This window comes from Amblyomma maculatum, chromosome 1, assembly GCF_055883805.1.
Source record: "Amblyomma maculatum isolate TAMU_Amacu chromosome 1, ASM5588380v1, whole genome shotgun sequence".
NCBI classification, from domain to species: Eukaryota; Metazoa; Arthropoda; class Arachnida; order Ixodida; family Ixodidae; genus Amblyomma; species Amblyomma maculatum.
Genome location: NC_139344.1, coordinates 203,563,578 through 203,579,292, shown reverse-complemented (window position 1 = coordinate 203,579,292; position 15,715 = coordinate 203,563,578). Strand labels below are relative to the sequence as shown.

Here is a 15,715-nt window from a genome sequence, read left to right as displayed (position 1 = left end):
TCGCTTTCTGGCCCTGCTGAGCACAGGGCGATATACTTAAGGGATATAGAAAGCGGGCATGAAGTGCCGGAAACGGACATCTTGCCTTAGTTGCGATTTCGGTTTCAGCTCTTTGAGCCACCAACTACGCAAAAGTGTGTTACCTTAGGTCACTGAAGGCATCTGTGAAAATAAATTTGCAACTAATCAATAACCTTCACGAGGTAGGTTGTCAAAGCACAAGCGCATTGTGGAAGCGCAAGGGAACCGGCGAGGAGACGCGAAACGCTTGGAGGGATTGCTTCGCGGGGACATTAAACACCATCCATTTCAGCTGCAGCAGACAACCAAGGGGAACGTATTTGACGATAACGAAAATGTTAATGGCAAAAAACTACGAATCTGCCGAGAAAAGGTTTGTCGATATATTGACTCATGATATGTTGATGGCGGAACATAACGATATGCGAAAAATATTGCGTTCATAAATAAGTAAAAACTAGGGGACCCATAAGTTTCGCTTTAAGGGCATGACGCGATACTGGACTGTGCACTGTGCTGACAGAGCAAAGCGGACCAGAAATGAAAGGCAGCAATCGCTGCAGTGTCAAGTACACACCGGATCATTAGTGTATAGCCGAAACATATCACTTTACGTTCAAGACCGCGCACCATACGCATAAACTCAGCGTGTTCCCGAGCCGTATAAGCTTGTCTTGCGCGACCTGGTTCGCAAAACAAGGGCCGTGGTTTCAAATCTGGCCTAAATTCTTGAAATTTTTCTTTATGCAAAAAAAAAAAAAAAAGAAATTCTTTATGAAGTTAAGTGATTTCAGGCATTCGGCGAGTTTTAACTAGCGTTATATGTCGTATCTAATCACTTTCATTCCAAGCGCAACGTGACGTTTAATCTTGACTGTTCGAGATGCTTGCACTTTCAGTGCTAGGACTGTGACGTAATCGCCTTGCCGACCAATCAGGGTTAGGCGCTCACGGTCACCTACGCCGACGGCCGACGACGCCGGTTCTTCTGCGGCAGAGAAACCTCTCGACAGCGGGACGGCAGCATCATAGGGAAGCAACAAGTGGCTAATCATGAAAATAACTAGGTAGTGGGCCCTCAAATCGACAAGAGCCTACACCACTCGCTGCACGCCACGGTTATCCGTGCAACGAATGGCAAGGTCCGGTCGCCAATGAGCAAATGGTGCGATTGCTTTCTTCAAACTCATCAATGTCGCAGCTACGTCACCGAAGAGTGACCGACGTCAGAGAACCAATTGGACCGAAAATTGAAAATGGGAGATAGATGCGAACCGAATACGCTCCAATTTTCTGAGGTCAGTTTTGGCGTTACAACGCCGACGAATTTCAGCGTGGCCGAATACAGGCAAAACAAAACAAAACAAAAAAAAAAAAAAACGAACGATAATTACGACTTCATTTTGCCTCCCTGACCATAATCACACGGCAGAAATGCGGGGAAAAAAGCGACAAAAATGGTCGACATAAGCACTTGAGGCGACCTGCGAGTATGGGAAACGCTGTCTGGGGAAATCAATCATTTTTGCTTTAGGAAGTGACAGCAGAAATCGGAACACGTTTGATCGAAGCCGAATAAACCACAAAGTAGTGTACGCGTGCTTTCTTATACAGGAAAGCGCATGTAATGACTGAGGCTTATGCTCACTTGCACGTATCTTCTTGAAGCTCCAAGTTGGTTTGGAAAGTGATACCGCAAGTGAAGAAGCGACGAAGAAGTTCCTTCTTGTTACACTCTTCAGGGTACGGGAAGGACGTATTAATGACGAGGCATGTTGTCTCCTCAACGGTGCTAGGTTCAGAAGGCGTAGTAGAAGAATACACAATTTCCGTGGTACTGCTTGTAGCGCTTGCTGTCTGTGTCAGTTCTGTTGACTCGCTTTCCTCTGGTTCTGTGGTAATAATAGTTGGGGCAGTCTTTGTCGCTATTGGTGGTGGCGGCGTTGTGGTCGTTGTCGTATATTTAGTTGTGGAGGGGGTTGGTTGTCCTGCAACGGAAGCGAATATGAGGCACGTTAACTTTGCACGGCTAAAGCGACATCAAATGTTGCCCACCTGTTTGACACACGCACTCGGGTCCTCCAGGTCCTCCGGGCCCGCCGGGTCCTCCGGGTCCTCCGGGCCCGCCAGGACCAAGTATTCCTCCAGGTTGTCCTGGCTGGGGCCCACCGGGCCCGCCGGGACCTCCAGGCCCACCGGGACCTGCGGGACCGCCGGGACCTCCTGGTTGTCCTGGAGCTCCTGGCTCACCGGCTTTAGGACCACCGGGTCCCCCAAGTCCACCGGGCCCCCCAGGACCGCCTGGTCCACCTGGGCCACCGGGCTGACCTGGTTCTGCAACGCAGACAGGTGCCGGACCACCAGGCCCACATGGACCTCCAGGCCCGCCTGGTCCATATGGCCCACACGGCTCGCTTGGTCCGGGTGCCTTGCAAGTGTCTTCGCCCACGGGCTTTGTGGCACCTCCAGGCGTCGTTAAGTAGTCATGGGGAATTGTGGGTCGCGTCACCAAGCCCTCAATTCCACATATGTGCGCATACTTCAACAGTAGCACATTGTCGAAAAAGCCAGTTGTTGGTTTGATTTTCACGTCTCTACCTTCGCAGTTAGCATCCTTGTAAGCATCCTTTGTGCAGTTCATGAACTCTTGAACGAAGCTGAAAGTAATAGAGAAACAGTGGTGAAGAAGGTGCGGGCATTTTTATTAACATGTGCTTAGGTGAAGTTGAATTGTCTCACTGCCTATTGCCAACTGCCAATTTAAAGATTTTCTTTTGCGCTTCTAAACCAACACAATCGTCAACAAAAATATTGCGCCATGATTTTGATGAGCGCCGCGGTTCTCATGAATAAAATGATGTTGATGTCAGATTTCAACTATTGTTTCAGCATAGCTTAAATTTACAATAAGAGTATTCTCAAGGGTTGTCTTAACATGGCTATAGCATGAACAATATCATTGCATGGATTGTTGGCTGGTAAATATTGGTCGTAAGGACTATTTATTAATCTCCAAATCGAAAAAAGTTACAGAACCTTCTTAAGATACGACAAAATATGCTGCAGTTGTGTAACGTCAAATTCTTCTGTACTGCAGTACTTTTTCAGATAAATTTGTATTACTTTCTGTAATTTTTCTGTAATTTTTTGCAATCTGCAGATTTGTAGTATTTTTTTGTTGTAACTACACAAACTTCTGATGTTACTGCAGAAATACTTGTTGCCACAACAGGTTCAGGTCACAAACCGTACAGAAATTCTTTTGTTAGAAAACAAAAATGCTATGCTGTTTTTTTTTTTTTTTTTTCTTTTTTTTTTTTTTTTTTAACTGGGAGCTGCGGCTCACGCACCATTTGTCTCCCACATTGAACTGAAACAACCTTGCACAACGTCTTCTTTTAAGTAACAGCGGCTGTTAGAGCAGCTTGCCTATTATCCAAGAAAACCAAGAAGACCTATTTTACCCCGAGCAAGATAACCATAAGTCAATCATCCGCACACAAAATTCAATCGCGATGTTCGGTTCATTGATGGATCAGAGTGCCACACGGTGAGAACTGTTTATCACTATTAAATTATAAATACCAGCCAAATATTTGCTCTCATAAAGTTTAGAACTAAATCGTAAACTTTGTGGTCAGATGTAAGCGACGTGATCATATGTAACTGCAGGTCGGGCGGAAATTTTGAGCGAAGAGGGCACCGCCGTTGGCAATTTATTAATGCGAGAGCACTACTTCGCTATGCCCACAGATTTCTGTCCGCAAACCACGTCCGTAAAATCGTGTCCGCAGCAATTGTGAGTAATTGAGAAGTGGTAGAGGTTAATGAGTGGTGTCAGTCAATAGAGGGTGACGTAATATTTTGTCCGAAAAATAATTAGGCCAATAAGTTATTTAGGTAATTAATTAGAGGCAAAAAAATGTAAAAGGTGAAAATGGTCTCATTAGCCAATGGCTTGGCCAATGGCTTGGCGCCACATTTGAAAGTATCAAATACTAAAACAGTTAAGTCAGTCAATTAGGGTGACGTCAAGATTAAGTAGTTAATTAAATCAGTCCATTAAGGTGACGTCAAGGATGTGACATCACTCAACCTGAAGTCGAGCCAGAAAAGAGCATAGGAAGGGATTGGCCTACTAAAGACTAAAATAGTTAGGTCAGTCAGTTAGGGTGACGTCAATGAGGTGACGTCCCGCAACCGGAAGTAGAGCCGAAAAAGGGAATAGGAAGGGATTGGCGCGCAATTTGAATGTATCAAAGACAAAAATAATTAAGTCAGTTCATTAAGATGACGTCAAGAATGTGACGTCACGCAACCGGAAGTAGACAAAAGGGCATAGGAAAGGATTGGCGCGCAACGAAACGGTTACAAAAAAAATCAAAAACAGCAAAAAGGAAAAAACATACAAAAAAGCATCCGTGCTTTTGCTTTACTGCAATGCAAATTCTGCTGTGCTCTTTAATTTTTAATAGTGTTAGTATAAATGGCACCTCTGATAAAGTATTTATTTACTACCTTAGCATAAACGCCGGGTTTCGCGCCAGCTCGCTGGCATACACACTGGGCGTAAAATGATACAAGCCATTTTCTAGAATATGGCTTCACCATAGGGAAACAACCACCAGCGAGAAATTTTGGACTCACCGGACTTACATGGGACACCGAACAAGAAGCTCGACACGAGAGAGGTCTCGGCAGTAATGTGCTAAGGAATGCTCGCAGAATCAAGGCAAATGCAGCCTGACTGGCACCTGCATGTTAGCACGGTACGGTACGGTACGGTACGGTACGGTACGGTACGGTACGGTACGGTACGGTACGGTATGGTACGGTACGGTATGGTATGGTATGGTATGGTGTGGTATGGTGTGGTATGGTGTGGTATGGTGTGGTATGGTATGGTATGGTATGGTATGGTATGGTATGGTATGGTATGGTATGGTATGGTATGGTATGGTATGGTACGCGGGGTTTAACGTCCCAAAGCGCCCTTGGTTATGAGGAACGCCGTGAGGTAAGCTCGGTAATTTCGACTACTTGGCATTCCTTAATGTGCAGTAACATCGCACAGCACACGTGTGCCTGCGCTTCGCCGCCATCGAAACACGACCGCCGCAGCCAGGATCTAATCGGAGCCATCGGGATAAGCAATAGAGCCCCCTAACTACAGAGCCAGCGCAGTGAGTTGTCTACAAATTAATGGGTAGTATACAGTCATAAGTTAAAAATTGGAAGTATTTTTTGGCAGTTGATTCATAAAAAATTCACTAGAATTATAGTCTTGTGACAGACACAAGCCAGCGGTGAAGCGCTATATACCTATACTACGTGCGATGACTAGACGGCAAAGCTTCCATTTCACTGCCAAATTCTAAAAGCGCCCTTTACTTCAACTATTTCCTGAAGCCGTTTGGGTCGTTGTGCTTGTATATGTCCTTAAAACGAAGAGGCAGCTCTATCGCGTCAAGGAATCAAGAGAGGAAGAAAGAAAGAGAAGAAAAAGAGCAATGGGGGGGGGGGGGGGGGGGGGGGGGGAAATAAGAGAAGAAAATACAAATGGAGGAAAGCGAATTAAAGAAAAGAAAATGAAAGAAAGAGAACTTGGATGCATACTTAATTTTTAAACATTGTCGACTATAAGAAGCATTTTTGTCGAATGTTTCTGGAAACATTAGGGGGACGCTTAAGCTTCGCCTTTAGAGTAGGCGCGAAGCACATTTAAAACCGCCTTTTCATTGTGGGATATTTTCTCATTTTTTCTGTTTAGATCATTTCAATAACATCAGTACACATCCCAAACATACGTTAATAAATCAAAGCGTTCACTAGGTGTCTCATTAACACACTTGATACCAACGCCACAACCTCGCCGGGGCGGCGCAGTGGTTAGGGCGCTCGACTACTGGGCCCAGGGAGGCGGAATCAAATTCCGGCATCGACGGCCGCATTTTCAATGGAGGCGGAAAGCTAGGCGTGCTGTGCAATGTCAGTGCGCGTTAAAGAACCCCTGAGGGTCGAAATGTCTGGATCCCTCCACCACGGCGAATCTCATAGCCTGAGCCGCCTTGGGACGTTAAACCCTAAACCAAACCAAACCGATCCTTCGTGGCCTATTCGTCGCGCGCCTGTCTGTCATCGCAGAGGACCTGGATTCAAACCGGAATGGCGAAAAATTTATTTCATTAATTTCGTAAGCTTCTTTTGATTGTGGGGTGCTTGAAATTCCCGCACGATGCATGTCATGTGGCTGTGGCGTCATAGCCCCGTCGACCAGTCACGACTTTTCCACACGAATATTTCCGACACGCTGGTGCCGACAACTACTACTATACGACGCAGAGGATTTTCGAGCGAAAGAGCTGCATACGCTTCGCGCAAAGAAAACAAAGAAAAGGTTCGTACTGGCATACGGCCTTGTCGGTGACAGCAATCTGTTGTCCTTCCACCTCTGCATAAAATCCGACAGCACAGTAAGAGTACTGCCGCGCCAGCATGGTGTTGTTGCACGTCCCTTGCCGGGAATCTGAAATGAAATACGCAGATCTTGTCATACACCATGAAGCATAATCGCTGTCATAAACATTGCACGTGAGCGCCTTAATCGGTGAAGGGCTTTCAATATTTTAACAGAGAGCGGTTCTCTACCCTTGTGCAGCAGATGAAATTTTGTGACGACTTATGGGCCTGTCGAAATGACGTTACAAGCTTGATCGGTTGCTTATACATATGAATTAGACACAAACACACACACACACACACACACACACACACACACACACACACACACACACACACACACACACACACACACACACACACACACACACACACACACACACACACACACACACAAAAAAAAAAACGTGCTAGCGCTTGTGCTGTGAAACGACATAATAGAACATAACGGCGTAACTGAGGGCATTGGGCTCACCTCAAGATATCATCATTGTAGTTAAAACGTTGGCATCGCATAACTCTGACTTAGTTTGCTGGCATCTCGTGGCAACCGAAGGCTTACAGCAAATCAGCCTTCAGAAACCCACCAACAGAGTAAATTAACGGTCAGCCTGATGGCCATAAAGCCCCTAAATTATTTTAGCCTGTTTAGAAATTAACACGTCCCAAGGATTCCCCGCTGTACGCCATCGCTGGTGGCTCTAATAAAAAAAAAATTAGCTACGTGTACGAAGATGAAAGCTAGCTGACGCGGTGCGTTGCCGCGGCGGCCCCTCCCCACGTTTCCTCCTGTGGCGCGCGCCAAAACGTGAACGGTAGCGCGATGCCTTCTGTGCTCTTTCCGATTCTCTGACGGCGCCGGCTGAGCTATGTCACGTGGTGTGTTAACCGAGATGATTGAGGAATGCAATCGCATGTAAATTGTCGTCAGTTCGAATCCTTATCGCAAGCTAATCTCCAACTTGATGGGCAGATATATGATAAATGGGAAGCGAAATGGTGCGACACCAACCTGAACGATGCACAAAGAACATTTGCGTCACAATTTTGATAAGAAAGAAGGGAAACCTGGCGTAACATGGAAATCCGTTAGTCATGACGTACGTAATGAGTAGCGTACATCCGTAAGCTACCAATTTATGGGAAAGGCCACATGACATAGGTGTATCTACTCTCTTAATCTGGTTCCACATAGGTTCCAGTTATAGGTGTAACTTCTAAAAACGTTCCCCTTATAAGTGGAACATTTCTCAAAGTTCTACTTATAATCGGAACGTATGTGAAACCATATTAAGAGTGTACGAAGCTCCACTCTAACAAAGTCATACGGACGTGCCTGTGCGGCCTAAGAGTAGCTTGTCTAACTTATCATCCAAGAGTCCTGGAACAAGTACCTTCCATGCCATGTGATCTCGTGATGTCATGCAACCCGCCTAACAATCGGCACCCGGCCGTGTCACCTAGCAACTACTACCTGTCAGAGCCATGCCCGTGTATTTTCGCCCACAGCGCTGACAACTGTAGGCTTTCTACAGAACGGGGCCTTAAACAATATCGCGTTAAAACATACCGTCACATGCCTATTTGTAAAGGGAAAACCCCCGCTTTCAATGAAACTGCTTGATTCAATAAAACGATGTATTATATACCAGCCAGCAGAAATCCAATAGGTATACTGTCACTTACATTTGTACACTTGTTTCATTGGAACAGGGGCAGAATCGGAGCAGTTGACGTCGAATGCCCTTGCTAGCAGGTTCCGCATCACAGAAATGTTGTGCGTCTCGTCGAAGACCATGCAATGGTGCTTGATCTGAGCCTGCATTATGCATGATTCGAATTCCCGAATGGCACTGGAAAGAAAGGAGAACCACATTGGCACTTAGGTTGGTCTCAACGCTCACTACGCGTTCAAGACTGCACTTCTTTTATTTTTAAGAGGAGATGGGGAGGATACTTTCGAACTGCAACAGGTGGGCTTTCCTGCGAGTGCTGCTAAAACGAATTCAGCTAATTCTATGCTTTTTGACACGAATGATCTTGGCTCACGGGAAAGGAAAGGCGCAGTATGTGTCACACCTGGTATGTGGACACCTTAACCGCGCCGTAAGGGAAGGGATCCTGGCCGTTTCCGTGATAGTACGCAACGTCCGGTTCTAAAATCCGACTTCACTCAAGACACTTTTCTGTGACGTCTGCCGCGAATGATATTTAGCGGTAAAGTATATGCGCTCATGACACTAGAACGGCCTTTGATTTATCTACTCACATGCATGCGCTCGACTTGGCAGCATTGGACACGCTGCGGGATAGGCGCACGGTGACGTTGTAGAGCGACGCTACTTCGTCCATGATGCCCCGATCACAGCGTTTCATGTCGATGTGATACATGTGTACGTTGCATGCTGAAAGGTGGAAGGCTCAGTTATTTCACGCTCTGCCTACTTCACGGTAATATCACTAGATATTCACCCAATACATGGCCTTGTAATACGGTTATCATGTAGCTGCTGAAACTAGTCGCAAATTAATATGTTGGAGTATGGCTGCGCGGCTTAGGATAGGGGATAGGGAACATGTATTGACCAGCTACGACAAAAGCGGATGCTATTGTTAAAGGATAACTGTTACTCTCCCAGAGGCCTTTCATATTCGAATTGATGTTTTTAATGTTTACATATCTGTATTTTAAAACATGGAGTTCTTTATCGCTGACGCTGTACAGCCCATGGAATCTTGCGTTTCACCTGTATCAAAACGTGGCCACTGAGCTTGATCCTGTACTGCATTGTCTTCATCAGAACCCCTACATATATGCATATCGTACGTGCAGTCCCGGCCAAAAAATTACGGAGCACGGTTCGGTAATTAAAGTTTGTCACGACCTGCCTATAATGAAAGTTAGGAGATACATTACACGTACATACCTACACAAACCCATCAGGTAATGCTGCGTACGGGCCCACAAATTTGCTTTAACACGAGATTATTCAGCGGCGCAACAACTCACCGCTCATGTTCTTTCGGCGCTGAGCTTCTTCGAAACCGTCGTCTTCCATCTGCATATAGCGGCTTCTCTGAAACTTCCTGTCCTGCTTGGCCCGTGCCAGCTTGCCTCGGAAAAATGGGTCCTCATCTTCATCCTCATCTTCGACGACAGTCCTCTGACTTTCTCGAGCCTCGTTGTCCAGGCCAGCGTTCATGCGCTCTTCGTCCAAGGCCTCGTCGTCCTCGTCCGACACGTCGCCGATAGCTGGAGCGTCCTGCCTGCGGCTGCGCCGACGATCGACCTGCTCGGAATCTTGGTCGTCCTCAAAGAAGCTGTCATCCTCGCTACGGTCACTTTTCTTGAACTTTTTCTTGCTGAAGCCTTCTTCGAAGCCGTAGTCGTAGGAGCTGCCAGGCCGAACGGGCCTCTCATCGTCTACGTACGCATGTCCCTCATTGGCAGCCGTCTCCTGGGGAGCCTCATTCTTCCTTCCTTTCTTGCGGCGCTCGCCGTAGCCGTCATCCATGCTCTTGCGCGACGGTCGCTCGTCGTCGTCTGAGCCCCTCCTCAGCCTACCCCTGCCTCCACGCACACTGTCTCCGCTCGGATCATCACGCTTCGCGTCTGGCTTGAAGTCGTAATACTCCTTAGCGTCTTCGTCTTCGTACTCGACGTTAGGTGGTGGTAACGGCGGCGTTGGCATTGCCTTGGCCGGATCGTTGTAGTAATCGTAATCATCGCGGCCTTTGTAGGCGCCTTTGGGTCGACTGGGAGCGGCCTTGCGCGCGACACGGCGTCCAGGGGTCTCGTCGTACTCGTAGGAATCCGCATCAGCTTTTCTGCCAGAGGCAGCGTGCGGGCGCTCTTGATTACTGTTGCGCTGCGATTTCTGCTCTCGCTTCCGTGATTCATCGTAGAAGTAGTCCGTCGAATCGCTGCCCGCCGAAAAGCGCCGGCTCAGCGCAGCGGCCTCTCGTACCCGGCAATCGACGCCGTACTCTTCCTCCAAAAGTCTTTTGTATGTAACCAGCTGCGCACTTAACGACATGTCCGTCCGGCAGGTGCTCCCCTGGCTGGCATTGTCGATGCAGCTCTCAAAGTCCTTGATGAACCTGGGTGAAAAAAATTGATTGGAGGCACTTAGATCTCTCTTAAGTGTAGTAAGGCTAAAGCCTTTCTGCGACGCTGCGCTAATTTGCCGTTTTTTCACTCATTTCCAACTTTCTTGTTTTTGTTTGTTTTTCCTTTATCTCTTTCTTTCTTTTTTACTTTCTACTTTTCTCTCTTGATTGTCAGTTTTGTTTATAGTTACATACTTTTTTCTCTTTTATTACATTTTCCCTCTTACTCTTCACTGACCGTTTTCGATGTTTTAACGCAATGACAAGCACTGCAATGTTTTTGCACGTTTCTTGCACAGTTTTGCCATATTTTGCTCAATTTCTACATCCGTGACTGTTTTGACATCTGCACACTATCGACGTCCACGTCTATTTCGACGTCGAATCGCTCAACTAATTACTCCACATCAATGGAATTTTGTACGTTGTTTTCGACAGGGACGGTGTGACACCCTCTCCGGACGAACCCTTTCTGCGCACACCCATCTCGCGCTGGCATCCACTATAAACATCAGTTAACGACGCGCGCAGCACTTAGTGACGAAGTATAAACCTATGTCGTCAGCCAGCAGACGTCATGACAGCGATGGGCGCTGCCCGTCCGCCGGCGCCCGGCGTGGAGAAACTTGCAAATCTCATACGCAGCCGCGTCGCCTGCTTTCTTCAGCATTACATTGTTCCCGAGCCTCCCGTGCCACAGCATGTTGATGTTAACGCTGATGTTGCCTTCACAAGACTACTGTGCGCTTGCCCCCCAAATCTGAGCTTTGTGACCTTTTTTGGGGGCTCAGTACCCATTTGCCTCTTTCGCGCGTTTTTATCGTTGAGCAGACACTGGACGGTGACCACGTGCTTGTTAATTCCCGCTACATGTAACAAGTCAGCCACAGTTGGCGGCAGCAATTAGAAAACGTTGACCATGCTGGGGCCGCCGCCGTATTATCGGTTGTGCGCTCCCTAAACGGCGCCTGAACAGTTATCGTTGCAGTGTAAACAGGCTTCTGTGAGCAGAGACTGCATGCTTCCTTCCCCTGGCAAGAAGAACAGATGCCGTAGCTGCCTCGGCTTAGTAGGAGGCTGCACTAGGCGGCCGCGTATATCTGCCTCTCCCCTACATTGACAGCACAACAGATGCCACCTGGAAATCCACAAATAACCTCTAATGTATCTGATCTGATCTACAGATCGACGTTCTGCCCTGCATTGTTCCAGCTATCTGCATCTATTCCGCTGTTGTTGTTTTTTCCTTTCAGTGTGTACTAGTTCGCCCAGCTCTTTGCTCTACCAAGTCTCAAACTATTTCTCTAAACACAAGTTGAATTGTACCTACAAAGCCAAGTTCTGAAGCGCTTGCTCAATTTTACTGAAACTTTGTCTGCAATTACATTAATTTTGAGACGCATTCGGACTAATTTTACGACACTATTAATCCTGAGAGATGTAATACGCTGTGGGAAGTGACTTAGGAAACCACCTTTCCCGAGCGACATGCAAATCTACCCATTCTGCGAAATCGTACGACTATTAGAAATACCCGCCGCTGGGCAATGAGGCACCCATGCTTCAGAGATACTGCAGAGATACTGCATATGTAATTCGTGGCTTATGATCCGTAAGAAAAACATAAGAAAATGTTAAGCTACCCGCTCAAATCAGGTCCGGGATTCTGGGTCTTGCTATTGTGAGGCATCTATGAGATATTATAAGGTACTGTTATGAATATGTTGATATGAATTGTATAAGCTTCCGATATCTGCGAAAAATATTTTGCAGTTCTTCCTGCACTCGAAGCGAGTATTTAATGGCATGAAACCAATGGGCTGAGTTTATTTTTTTTTTTATTGAATGCAAGGCAACTGTGAAATGTTGTGAAGTGCCTTTTTATGAACATACCGACGTAAATTCTCTAAGCTTCCGATATGTACCAATATTTTGCTTCTGAAGTTTATCCTGCGCTCATAAAAATTAAGTCAGAATCCAACAGAAAACCGAATGGGGAGCATTTTTGAATCTAGCAAAATGCTACAAGACCACTGCGGTAATATATGTTAATTGTTATCACGATGTCAAGCCCCCCCCCCCAGTGGGTGAAAAATTACATCTGAAAACTCTTTCCCAGAAGATGTCCAGAATTTGCAGACATGCCCTCCTAAGCTGCATTATGTTTTCGGTGCTCTTGTGTATTGCACATGTTGCGAAAATCTGCACCTTTTATTTTTACACATGTGGCAGCTTCGATGAATAGCAGTGAACGTGACTATACTTACGGGCACACCTCTTCCTTTGTGGGCCGCCGTCGTGACACTTTTTGGTCCATGAAATTTTGGAAGCCAATTGCACATACCAAAGCCTTCTTGAGAACACCAGACTCGTCGCATTTGTCTCTCTGCAGGGCAACTTGAGCGTCCGCTTGCCACGCTGAAGCTCCTGAAGGAGAGGGCAGCAACAAAAGCTGGTATCTGTTCCGTTACGAGCACGACAACAAAAAACGGGTAATTGACACGCTTCTAACCGCGCTTCCGCATGCGCGTTAACACTGCTTACGCCTGCAAGGGCAGGCGAACCTCTACAATCCACAGAGAACGGCAGCGTTTCACAGTTTCTCCTTTTGAATAAATACAAAAAAAAAAGGGGAATGAGAATAACTGTTAAAGATATGAGACATTCATGGAACCTTGCTGCAGTTGTCCAGCATCTTCTACAGCTCTTACCACCAGCGTTTTAAGTCACTCAAATTCCGAGAAAAACGTCGGCAATTTTTTTTTTTCCCCGCTTTAGGTGACTACCACATAAATTCCTTGCGCTTTCTTAGTGAACAGCCGTTAATACTTTCAAACTAGAGCAGAGAGACAATGGACACAATATTGTTTTTTTTTATATATATTTCTGAAATAAAAGTGGGGAAGATCTGCACACTCCATATTCAGTGCAGACAGCTGGACAATGCTTACTTTTATTTATTTATTTGTTATATTTCATTATATTATATTAATTTATTAATAATATTAATATTAATATATTAACAATATTAGTATTAATATATTAATGTTATATAAATAATTAATATAACAATTATATTATATATTATATTTATTTATTTGTTATTTATAAAAGTTTATTACTTTTATCGTAGCGCTGTATACTGCCGCGTCCTGCGAGCATAAAGTTATCTGGGTGGTAAGTATACAGGATGTCAACATCATCTCATCATTACTAAACTCACCAGTGTTCACATCATCGCAAGTGCTCTCAATAGCTTCCATTACTTATCTATGTATTTGAGTGCAATCGCATAAGAAAATCTAATTGATGTGCAGATAACTGTACTTGCCTTTCGCCCTGCTGCACTTCCGCGCGAACGGCGCTGTGATCTTGTTGAGCAGAGACGTCGCATGCTTGTGCAAGGCAGATCTCGTGCAACCAGTCTGGTACTCCAGCTTCGCTAAGCATTCGTTCACATCAGACACGTACCTGCACCAGTGGGCAACGTTAGCTGCTGGGATGAACGGTTATAAGAGACAGGCAATTAAGTATATATCCAGTGCATTGGAACTGATTGTGTAGCGACAGTCATTCCACAGTGACGACGCGCTGTGTATGAGGCGAAAAGTGTCTTCTTGTCTTCACAGGCAGTGTGGAGCGACAGCCTGGAAAATGACGTCGTCACATCCTTATAGAATGATAGTTTTTCACGAATATCAGATGCACCTTTTCTCCTTAGCTGTCTCCATTATCTCCTTCAATTCCTTGCCTTTTGTCAGTCCTAGTAACGGCCGTGACCTGCCATAATAGGCGCAACCGTAAAGAGAACTCACGCTTCCATGATCACTTTGCGGCACGCATTCGCAATGAAAATTATGGAAAACTAGTCTAACTGCGTTTGCGCACTTAAAAAAAAAAATAAAAAAAAAAGTTTCAGCATGGCTGGTGATAACACCCGCCACCGCCCACAGGTTCTGCGAGAACTTTCGTATTAGCAACTCAAGGCAACTACTGCTGATAACGCTATGATAAAGCACTAAAAGCTAAAACCAAGGAAATAATTAGGTTCCAAGAGTAACACCAGAGCTCCTATGCAGATAGCCAAGCGAACTGCAGCCTTACCAATGCCGCAGGCAAAAGCGATAATATTAACCCCCCCCCCCCCCCCCCCCCCCTATGTGAATGTCCAGAACTGATTGACACTGTTCATAATAAGGGGAGCCACGGCATAAGGAAATGATACGGCTTTTGTAACTGCCAGTGAATATTGCGCCACCCGCACACTTTTTTCTGCAACATTTACTTTCACGTAAAGGCAGTCTCTGCCGACAAACACTGCGCATGCGCTCGAAACACTGTGCAGCCGTTAGATGCGGTGCGAATGCGCAGAAGCCGTGACACAGTCTTGCCTAAACGACAGCTGTCGACTTCGCTACACGGAACCGAAAGGAAAGCACTTTTCTGTGTGCCTAAACGACTTGTTAACTGCGCGACACTAATTGCACTGGACGCTTGGTAAGGCAATACAAGCAACAACTGCTTAGCATTCTCGAGAGCCCAGTAGCGTATATGTGGAGCGTTTGACTTCACTCAACCTACCTGCATATGTCTTGGAATTCCTTTCCGCTCTTGCTCGCAGCGTTTTCAACCACACGGAAGAAAGAGAGGTCGCACAAGAAAAACCTTCTCATTGCTTCAGCGGCGTCGCATTTTCCTGTACTGATGCCTCCGGAATCTGAAAAAGCACATCAGAAGTTCTTTAAGAGAAGTTCGCTTCTTCGCCTGTAATTTCAGAGGCAAATGCAAAATTCAGCGACGTACAAAATGCCGTCGGGCAGCGGACGTTGTACATTTGCTTGGTAGCCTCGGTAAGCTCGAGCATATAAAACGTGAAGTTTTTCCCCATGTTGTCATCTTTGCATTGCAGCTGGGTCTTGGCCCGTGTGTAGCATTTCTCATACTCGGTGATGCACCTGCGTCAAGAGCAAGCAATGAGAACCAGCGCAATCAAGCAGGGTTCCGCAGCGCAAAGCAAAAGAAAAGAAAACACGGATTTTCCGCTGCTGGCAATATCGGCGTGACCACTTTTTCATCTAGTTACAAATAAGATTTATACAGATCTTGCCAAGTCGTATAGTTTTTT

General features: G+C 46.1%; 1 protein-coding gene across 1 annotated transcript in view; it reads right to left on the bottom strand.

Moving 5' to 3' along the window:
• The window catches only part of LOC146205390 (uncharacterized), a 34,376-nt gene that overhangs the window by 11,155 nt on the left and 7,506 nt on the right, over positions 1–15,715 (bottom strand). The window contains 10 exon segments of the mRNA XM_084607140.1: positions 1,670–2,009; positions 2,077–2,678; positions 6,427–6,547; positions 8,167–8,333; positions 8,750–8,885; positions 9,491–10,581; positions 12,858–13,008; positions 13,913–14,061; positions 15,172–15,307; positions 15,394–15,545. Coding sequence (XP_084463266.1) covers positions 1,670–2,009; positions 2,077–2,678; positions 6,427–6,547; positions 8,167–8,333; positions 8,750–8,885; positions 9,491–10,581; positions 12,858–13,008; positions 13,913–14,061; positions 15,172–15,307; positions 15,394–15,545 — 3,045 coding nt within the window.